The sequence below is a fragment of the Silurus aristotelis genome (assembly GCF_946808225.1).
Source record: "Silurus aristotelis genome assembly, chromosome: 11".
NCBI lineage: Eukaryota > Metazoa > Chordata > Actinopteri > Siluriformes > Siluridae > Silurus > Silurus aristotelis.
This window is the reverse complement of record NC_139584.1, coordinates 7957485-7968363: the sequence shown is the minus strand read 5'-3', so window position 1 is coordinate 7968363 and position 10879 is coordinate 7957485. Positions and strand designations below refer to the sequence as shown.

The 10879-nt window shown below is 36.3% G+C and overlaps 1 protein-coding gene across 2 annotated transcripts; it reads left to right on the top strand.

Annotated features, from left to right (window-relative positions):
• Positions 1 to 360: 360 nt before the first annotated feature.
• On the top strand, positions 361 to 8311 carry amt (aminomethyltransferase). Of its 2 annotated transcripts, none has more exons than XM_083554788.1 (9): positions 361 to 570; positions 4581 to 4730; positions 5532 to 5612; positions 5856 to 5987; positions 6522 to 6600; positions 6725 to 6870; positions 7032 to 7212; positions 7536 to 7691; positions 8001 to 8311. In XM_083554788.1, the coding sequence occupies exons 1-9, from the start codon at positions 448 to 450 to the stop codon at positions 8177 to 8179; spliced, it is 1227 nt and encodes a 408-aa protein (XP_083410914.1). In that variant the 5' UTR covers positions 361 to 447; the 3' UTR covers positions 8180 to 8311. The 2 variants fall into 2 exon arrangements, with proteins under 2 accessions (XP_083410914.1, XP_083410913.1); XM_083554787.1 differs by having other exon boundaries at positions 362 to 570; positions 4581 to 4748.
• Positions 8312 to 10879: the final 2568 nt, after the last annotated feature.

Genomic DNA, 10879 nt, shown 5'->3' with positions numbered 1-10879 from the left:
GCAGGTTAAGTGGTTCCCTGGAGCGCGCGCTGGAGCTATTTGGTTATAATAAACAAAAATAAATGACACCAAATACACAGGTTTCAAAAGACTTTATGCATGCTGAACCTAAAATTGAGTTTTCATCTTGGTCTTCTGTATTGGCCTGAATATAAAAAAAACAACATCTAGGTACATTTAGGAACAAGTATTATTTTGTGTCTGTTTAATTTCAACGTTATTTGTCCTGAATTGAGAGGATTGTTGTGCGACACCGTAAGAGGGCCATGAAATTATAATGTAAAGACAGAGAATAGAAGTTCTCACTATGTTAGGAAAACTACACATCCCAGGATTCGCCGCAATATAAACCAGCTCCATGTTTTTGTTTTTTTCGCATTGTAGCAGGTTAAGTGGTTCCCTGGAGCGCGCGCTGGAGCACCGAGCTGTAGTTCAGAGGGAAACGCGATGCTGACTCGAGGGCTCGTGAGCGGCCGGGTTCTGTCTCGTGCCCGAGTTTCGGGTGGATTTCTTCAAACGACAGCACTGAATGGGAGAAGGGAACAACAGGAGAGACACTGGACCACTGAGGTGAGTTAGTGGGTGTGATGTTCATGCAATCCAAAAAAGTTTTCTGAAACAGTGCAGGGGAGTGAGTGAGGAAGCCGCGGTCATGTACAGGCTGAGAAATTATTCATGCAAGATCCGGGTTTAAAAAAAAAAAAAACAGGTGATACTTTTGAGCCTTGAAGACTGCAAACTAGACATTTCCCATAATTCCCATGGAGAATCCGGGTTTGTGTGCAGCAGCTCTGTTCTTGTGAAGCTCTTCAGTGTGGTTGCTGTGCACTGACCGATCATGCGCGAGGAACGCGGCAGCTGCGTCTTAGTCCGCGCGCGAGCTCATGAACAGACAGACAGACAGAGACACACACACACACACACACACACACACACACACACACACACACACACACACACACACACACAGACAGAGTTAGTAATGCAGATAATTAGTAATGCATCCAAACTTATCTCATCTTACCATTTGGTCTTAAAAAAAAAAAAAAAAAAAAAAACGTACACACACACACACAGTATTGCACTTAACCTCATCCTAAAATCTTATATTGCAAAAGATATAAACACACACACAGCTAGTAATGCACATAATTAGTAATGCACCTAAATATACCCTTATCTTAACATTTGGTCTTTCTCAAAATAAAAAAACGTACACACACACATACACACACAGTATTGCACTTAACCTCATCCTAAAATCTTATATTGCAAAAGATATAAACACACACACACAGCTAGTAATGCACATAATTAGTAATGCACCTAAATATACCCTTATCTTAACATTTGGTCTTTCTCAAAATAAAAAAACGTACACACACACACACACACACACACACACACACACACAGTATTGCACTTAACCTCATCCTAAAATCTTATATTTCAAAATATATAAACACCTACACAGAGTTAGTAATGCACTTACGCGTAACCTCATTTAAACATTTTATATTCCCCAAATATTAAAACACACACACACACACACACACAGACACAGACACACACAGCTAGTGATGCAGATAAATAGTAATGCACCTAAACATTCCTCATCTTAACACTTGCTCTTCCCCACACAAACCTACAGTCTCATTCACAGACTGATTTCTCACTGCACTTAAAAACCTGCTGTGACCTGCAGCCCTGACTTTAAACAAAAGCCTGTTTCAGCATCAGAGATAATAAGTGTACTTCTATATCGTGTAGATGGTTTCTAAAATTTCATAACTGTCGATTTTGTATTGAACACTACAAAAAAATAGACATGGAACATTGATGAACAAGTAAGGTATGTACCAATGAATGTTTTTTTTTTTTCAGTAATTTGTTCCCTTATGTACAATAGAACAGTACAGTGTGAAACGATAACAGATTACTGGTCTCAAAATACATATTTTCTCATAAACTGTATGTTGATATGGCTGGATGTCTGATTCAGATTCTGTAGTTTGGTGTTTGTCAGATTTGTTCCCAAGATGTGAACTTTCCATTTTTTAAACTTAAAGACTTAAAACTTAAATAAAAAACTTTCTATAATTAAAAACATGGACGTTAGCATTACATCTACTGAATTTTCGGACTATAAGCCGATACTTTTTTCCCACGTTTTGAACCCTGCGGCTTAAACAACGAAGCGGCTAATTTATGAATTTTTCCTGGGTTTTTCCTGGTTTCAGAAACGTCAAGCCAAAAAACTGAACCCCATAACATTAGACCAATGAAATTTTTAAACGGAAACGAAAAAACGCACCTCACCTGTGTTCTGAGCTGCACGGCATTGGGAGAAAAAACTTCCACGGAAGGAGGAAGACAGTAACCAATGACTCTCTTGGTAGGCTACTGTTTAGATACAAGCCGTTGTAACGCTTTGAGTCTGGGTGAAGGGAGAGCTCGCTAACTCCAGTTACAACAGAAATCATATGAGCACAGACAGGTTTCGAAACTCGTGCTTTTTTATTTTTCTTGGCAACAGCGTTACGGGTAAGTTAAAGAAACTTAGAAATGAGCATCAGAAAATAATAAGGACATATTCCTCGGTCTTGCACACATGCAGTAATACCGGAAAAAATGCTGTGGCAGGCTATTCCCAAAATACCGCTATGCTCCTAACGGAAGCGCAACATATTTTACCCGTTACACCGTGTAACAGACACTATCTTTCGTTAAAGCTTGTGTAAAGTTCATTCGTTTCAGTGTAGATATGCGGCTTATAGACAGGTGCGGCTTATTTATGTTAAAAATAAAAAAATTTGTCAAATTCAGTGTGTGCGGCTTATATATGGGTGCGCTTAATAGTCCGGAAATTACGGTAACTGATCTCTTTGATATTGCAAAGATAGTTTTCTAAGGACATGGCAGGGCGTGAAGGTGTTCCCAGAAATCAATATTTAGTGATTGAATGAATACCAGTTTTAGATTCTTGTAAATGTAATGTCTCTTAAAGCTATAACTTGTATGTTTGTTTGTTTGTTTGTTTGTTTGTTTGTTTTTTCAAAAATTAAGATTACGGTCATGAAAAAAATGGTGCTCATGTTCCTGAGCTACTGTTAGTTAGGGTCAGGAATTAGTAATTCACATTCAGAGCTGTTGTCATCTGCTTTGGATTGAAATTTGTTGAACATTATGATGCCCAAACAGGAAACCATTCTCGATTTCTCATTCTCGATTTGGCAGACGCCCCTTTTTAGAATGACTTAACATTATCTCATTTATACAGCTGAGCAGTTGAGTGTTAAGGGCCTTGCTTAAGGCCCCAGAAGTGGCAGCTCGATGGTGCTGGGAATAGAACTCATAATCTTTCAATCAGAATAGGGCCGCAGCTGTTGATGATTTTAGTGATCGAGTATTTTACAGATTATTCCATTGATTAATCAAGTGATCGGTTTAAAAAGTACTTTTACATTTTAAAGAGCAATACTAAATATACAAGAGAAAATAATACAGGTTTCTTAAAATAAACAAATAATTAGTTTCCTTTATAGAACAATTAACCTAATTAACTAACAAACATTTTTTATTTTTTCATTTGAAAATGCATACAAGAATATCTGTGAAAACCCATTGAATGCATTTAATTGCCACATTACATCAAAATGCAAATTCAAATATATAAATAAAAATATAAAAAAAATCATTGAAAAACAGTAACTGCACTGTACAGTGTTTTACTTTATACTTATTTTGAAATGATCCCAATCTTTGGAAACTTTGTGATTTGATTTGACAAATCTTTTCCTCACCCCTCGCTGTTTTCTCCCTGTTCTGCAGTGTCATATGTGTTACCTGTCCAGAGTGCTCCAGAGCTTAGCAGGGTTGTTAAATGGACCAAAACAAAGCATCAAGTCAAATAATTCGCCTTTCTGGGTCTAGTTTGGATAAATTGTCATGGCACTTGCATTCTATGAGATGAATTTGCACTCTGGATGGGAGCACAGCACAGTTTGATATATTCTTCTGAGAATAGCTTGCATTACAGTCTTCCTACAAACTTTACTTCCTCTAGCTTTAAGTAGAATTTATATGAGCGAGTGCACACAAGACACAGATAATAAAACATGATTAATTTGCACAAAGGAAGTGCATGTGTCAGTCACTCGTTTTGTATTGTATAAATGGGGTTAGAAAGTCTCTGTGCTCATCTTGTAGATTAATGTTGTATTCAGCATGCTCTGTAGAGTTTCAAAAGTCTACATGGGCTGATAAATCAGTTTCAGTGCTCAAAGGTCAGTTTTTAGTTCTTAGAATGCACATTCTGCATTACTGCCTGTGTGTGTGTGTGTGTGTGTGTGTGTGTGTGTGTGTGTGTGTGTGTGTGTGTGTGTGTGTGTGTGTGTGTGTGTGTTAATACATTAATAAATTACTAATTGTTCCATAAACAGCCAATAAAATGGACAGTCAATAAAGTGGTTGAGGGGAAAATAAAGTTCCCTTTATATTATCATAGTTCAGTTAGTTTCTCATGTATTTAGTAATATATTGAATTTATATAAATCTTGTCTTTGATTCTGTCTGTATAGGCGGCTCTGAAGCGAACCCCTCTCTATGAATTCCATAAAGCTCATGGAGGTAAAATGGTGGAGTTTGCAGGATGGAGCATGCCTGTGCAGTACACAGAGAGTCACATCAACTCACACCTCCACACACGCCAACACTGCTCCGTCTTTGATGTCAGCCACATGTTACAGGTGTGTAGATTGAGTCCCCACTAACACCTAACACAGGGAAATTTATAAAAAAAAATTTTTACATGTTCATTCACAAATTTTCAATAGCAATATAAGAAACTAGCATTTACAAGGGCATGGATTATATTCTCTTTATGTGCGGAACATAGTTAAAATCGGAGTTCCCACGGGAACGTATTAAGTGGCGGAACCCGCTTTTTTTTTTTTTTCTTCTTTCTTTCTTTCTCTGCTACTGACTTCAGTGCAGTTTCACCGTTTTTTATTATTAAATATTGAAACATACACAACAATACCAGGTGTATAAAACAGAAACTAAAATTAACGCATCGTCACTGTGGCTACTTTCTCCGTACCGGAAATACGATTAGTAGTGTGCTGAAATGTGATTTGTAGTCGGTTGAAAAACTCAGATTTTGTTTTGCTTCACTTTTTATTTACATAAAATATAATTTTATATATTATTTAACCAAGCTGGCATTTTATTTAAAATTGTTTTTAAAAAAATCTAAACGGTTGTTCATAAATGTCAATAATAATAAACTGCGTTAATTAAAAAAAAAAAAACGACAAGCAAGTTTTGAATTTCCAACTGTACTGAACCATGACTTAAAAACCGAGGTACGTGCCGAACCGTGAATTTTGTGTACCGTTACACCCGATCTTGGCCTAAGTGTGTGTCAGCCATGCAAGTGTTAATCGATGTGCAAACTGTCACTGCCATTACTTTCATCCCAATTGTCCTTAGTGCATTTTATAAGCTTGCTTTTATCTTATTGCCTCCAGACCAAAGTCCATGGGAAAGATCGAGTAAAGTTCATAGAGTCCTTGATTGTTGGAGACATTGCAGAGATGAAGGACAACCAGGTGATTACCCAAAATGTATTCCTTATTTTTAAGGTAGTGCATGCATATACAGTCTGAACTGAAGGGCTCTCCAAAGCAGACCCTTCACAGTCTCCTGGTGTTTTAGGGGGAAATGTAAAGACCTAGTAATCACTGTAAGAACATAACATGACCTGTCAGTTGAGTTTATATGAATAAACAATGGACTTGCTGGCACCCTAAAAGGTTTTGTGACAAGGCAAACAGTAGTTTCTGTGTTTCTAGGGCACCCTCTCTCTCTTTACCAACGATAAAGGGGGCATCATAGATGATCTGATAGTGACTAAGACAGATCAGGGTTATCTGTATGTGGTGTCCAATGCTGGCTGTGCTGACAAGGACTCTGCTCATATGGAGGTAAGTGGCAGAGAGAGTAAAATCTCCACTAGTCATGATCTAATATTAACTTTTAGATGGATACGGTTTAAATGTTTGTTACCTGAGGGTTACTTGTCTTTTTAAACTTAGTTAAATGGTATAAAGTATATAAAATGTATAAAAATGCATATTTAGTCCCATACTTTAGTCCCAAGCAAACAAAAAAGTGAAAAAAGATGTATTGGTTGTTGAGTAATACATCTATTGCACATTCGCAGCATAAAGTTCTGTTGTTTTTGTGTATCATTGTAGACAGTGACGTGCAAAACGCTAAAAACGTGAAAAGTTGTTTTGTTTTTTAAACAAACTTACTGATATAATTGTCAGTTACTCTGTACACTTCCCAGTTGCAACCTTGTGTATCCGCATTGTAAGTGTAAGTGTGTACAGAGTCTATAGCTCATTTTTCCATGCATATTTTATGCTAACCGTTCTCCAGCCGTTCATCCCTTCAAGGACCTGTTGTGAGTTTATTTCTTACACTTATTTCATTTTTGCTGCCGTGTTTTGCAGGCCAAACTGCAGGAGTTTAAAGCTGCTGGTCATGTTGTTGATTTAGAGTATTTGGAAGAGAGTTTGATCGCTATACAGGGTAAGACTGTGCGGTCAATATGTAGAAATATTTGTGCATATGCATCATACAGAAAACTGTGTACAGATAATCTCATTAACAAACATTTAGGTTCATTTCTGGTCATATTTCTGTGTACCTGTAGGTCCATCGACAGCACGGGTGCTGCAGGAGGGTGTGTGTGACAACCTCAATAAGCTGACCTTTATGAGCAGTGTTTTGACTCCAGTGTTTGGCATTCAAGGCTGTAGGGTCACTCGCTGTGGATACACTGGCGAGGACGGGGTCGAGGTGTGTTAAAAATACCAATTAAAAGCACTGCTCGAAGGTTCCAGTTTCTGAATAGGACATTGTATATGCAGCTATATTATATGTAAAATAACATTTACAGTACAAAATTGGTATATACTGTATTTATCTTCTTAAAAATACACAATTTTAATCTCTTTCAGATATCAGTTCCATGTAGGCGTGTGGTAGAGTTTTTGGAGAAACTGTTGAACAGTAGTGAGGTGAAACTGGCTGGCCTTGGTTCAAGAGACAGCCTTAGACTGGAAGCGGGTCTCTGTCTCTACGGCAACGACATTGATGAGACTACAACACCCGTGGAAGCCAGTCTCGTGTGGACTATAGGTGCGTCTTCATATTGCTTGCTGTATTTCTGAATGATGTGAGTGTGTATGTATCTACAGTATGAATCTGGCTACTTTATGGTTGAAGTGAAATTTTGTGTTCCATTAGTAAATGTATCTATAGGGTTGTCGAGGTTAAGTTGGGTTTGTACAAGTGCTGAGGTGTGTTTTGAATGCAAACATGAAGAAAAGGGTGCATGCAGATACCATTTTCCCCCCCTTGAGGAAAAGGAAAAACAATAAAGAATCCATTGGTTAGCAGAGAGAATTTCTGGTTTAAATTGGTATGTTCCAGAGTATTTATCATTGTGCGTGTGGCTGTAGGTAAGCGCCGTCGGCAAGCGAGGGGTTTCCCTGGAGCTGATGTCATCGTTCCTCAGATCAAAGCGAAAACTCAGAGGAAAAGAGTGGGACTTATGTCTAGTGGCCCACCAATGCGACAGCATACCCCCATTCTCAGCCCTGATGGCAAAGTTATAGGTAATGTGAACACATAGACACCCATTAAATAGGGTAGCAGTTTATTCAGATACATTTGTATAACTACAACATCTATTATTTTGATTTATTAAAGTTGCTATTTAGAGGCTTTTAATTAAAAGTTAAAGACTAAATAATATGTCAGTTTCTGGCTATACATAGCTAGATATAAGCATAATGTATTAAGTTAGACACATTCACTTAGTCAAGCTAAGTTTGGGGAGTTATGATTTTATTTTCCTCAATAACTTTTCCATTCATATTTTCAATAATATAGCTTATCATTTTTTATTTTATTTTTTTTTTAAGGTGAGGTCACCAGTGGATGTCCTTCTCCCTGCCTGAAGCAAAATGTTGCCATGGGCTATGTGGAGACGAGCTTCAGTAAATTAGGAACTCCTGTTCAGGTAGAAGTGAGGAAAAAGATAATACCAGCAGTAATCAGCAAGATGCCATTTGTACCTACAAGATATTATACTGGACAGTAAAGTAAAGTCCGTGAACTCAACAAATTGTTTTTCAAATAAAAAAAAAGGTCTATCAGGAAAATGCTTCAGACCATTTATAGCACTTAGTTTGACTGCAGTTAGATTTCAGAGTGAAATTAATTTACTAATTTAGTTTATTTTTATATATATATATATATATATATATATATATATATATATATATATATATATATATATATATATATATATATAATTATTATTATTATTAAATATATATATATATATATATATATATATATATATATTTTTTTTTTTTTTACTACAATACAGTATTGATGAATTGTATGAATATGGAAGGTTTGGAGTACTTTACATTTACATTCCAAAGCAAACATGGTCACTTTAATACTGTACTTAAGAAAAATGGGTTTTTCAAGATCAAAGATCAACCTCCAGCCTTTTTATAACCTCCAACTAATATTTTTTTGCTGAAAATACTGAACATGTTGGCTACTAAAGTCACTAGCAAGAATAGGAATACAGTGTCTATTGAAATACATTCCTGCAGCAAGTAGTGGTAATTATTGATGATCATTATAAACATCTTGTGTCTTTGCAAGTTTTTACTTCAAACTTAGTTTTTGCTTGTTGTGTGCTTTTTTTTTTTTTTTTTTTTTAAACGTTTAAGCCTTTTATTATTTTCTTTGAATTCTTTGCTATTATAAACTGTGAAACCAAACAAGGAGGCCAAAATTTGAATTAAAAATCTTTGTACTTTTTAAAATACATTTGTACTCTTAAATGTATTAAAAATTCATAGTTTATAAAATGTAAATCTGAAAGATCTAAGAATATAACTTACATTTAAAACAAAAGTATGTTTAAAAAAAAATGTAAATTAATATCATTAATAAATTGACAGTGTTTACATGCTGCATGGTTTTTTTCCCCCTCAATATTTATTTATTTTTTATTTTTTTTGTTAATATACAGATAACTGCTAGAGTCAACACTCTACTGCTAATGCGAAAATGTTAATTTGTCATGTTAAAACCTTAAAGCAAATCGTAGGTTGTCAGACAAGATTTAGACTTTATTGGCTGCTGTGATGCCAGACACATTGTTTTGGATTCAAGCAGGTTATTCTATAAGTGCAAGAAAGAGTTTTTTGGTAGAAACCAAAGATTCAGATGATTTTCAGATTCAGATGAGTGTTTATAATTTCAGGTGGCAGACAATCTGAAATATGGTGGTGTGTGGGGAAAAGTGTGGCAAAATAATTCTATGCTAAATCAATTTGCAATTAAAAAAAAAGAAGGCAAAGACTCTGGTAGCCTGAAGCATGGGGGGTGGAGATGGAGGTGGGTGTTGCACATGGATATTATATTGATATCGTAGCTGTGTTTAGAGCTGCAGCTTGAGAATAAAAGTTGCCTTTCAGCAGTCCTTAACTTGACCTGTAATACTTTGAGCATGAGAAAGCAGACTGTCTGGAAGAGGGGAGGATGGAGTGTAAGAAGACAATGTTAATATGCAGAGTAAGAGGCACTTGTGGCTTTAATTACCTCAAGTAATAAGAACTATGTAGGAGGATTGGATGAATCAATGGAAGGGTACACTTTATTAAGGTTGTAAACAATAAACAGTGGATTGTGGTACATGAAGGTAATACAGAAAACTAGATATTTCAATTTAGATCATAAGAGAAAATGATTTATTCAGTTTGTTACTTGTCAAGACAAGGTACAGTTGGTTGTAGGGTTTTTTTTCTTTTTGGTAATCTTTTTTTGTAGGTTGCAGGGACCTAAAGGCAATGTTTCGAATTGGATAAAGTAAGCTGAGTGTCTCTGGCATAACAAATGGATTGTCAGGTCATGTAGTTTTTATCCATTGCACATAAACTTATGTAGAAAGAACAAAAGGAGTACAGCATGAAGAACTACATAATGAATTAAAATGTCAAAGCTTGACAATAAGAAAAAAAGTGTACCACACTATAATGAAGCCATCAGGCAAGTGCTCACTACAGTGTTGGTCGATTTGTAGAATATGACACAAATAGCACTATACTGTACTGGGGTGCAGTCAGTATTTAAATTCGTCCCAAAGGTGTTTAGTAGGGTTGAGATCAGAGCTTTATAGCAGGCCGCTTTGTGCACAGGGGCATTGCCATGCTTGAACAGGTTTGGGTTTCCAAGTTCAAGTGAGCGCAAAAAACGCATCCAAATAACTCCTATACAATTGAGTGCCTCCAGCTTTGTGGTAAACTTTTTTATAGTGTACATTGACAGAATTTGAGCCTTTACCAAAAAAGATTTACTACAATAATTGCAATGTTTAAATATTAATCCCCTGGTTTGATCCAGGCTAATGTTGCTATATGTGTGGGTTTTCTCAGGGTTCTCTGGTTTTCTTCCACCATCTAAAAACTTGCTAGATATAACATGCTGAATTCCAATGCTCTTGTGTCCTCACTGTGGTGTATTGTGTGAATATTGTGTCCACACCTTATGATCAGTGTTTCCAAGACAGACTCTAGTTCCACCACAACCCAGTTTGTGCACATTATTTTTTTTTTTACTTTTAAACCTGTTCTCCCACCTAATCCTGCTAAGCAGGGAGTGTTTTTACATACATAACATTCTTTATAGCCTGTAGGGGGCGTGCTCTCTGTCTCTGACTGGTAGAAGCATGTTTAATGAAAATATATAACCCGTCTTGTAGGAGAAATCAGGTGCA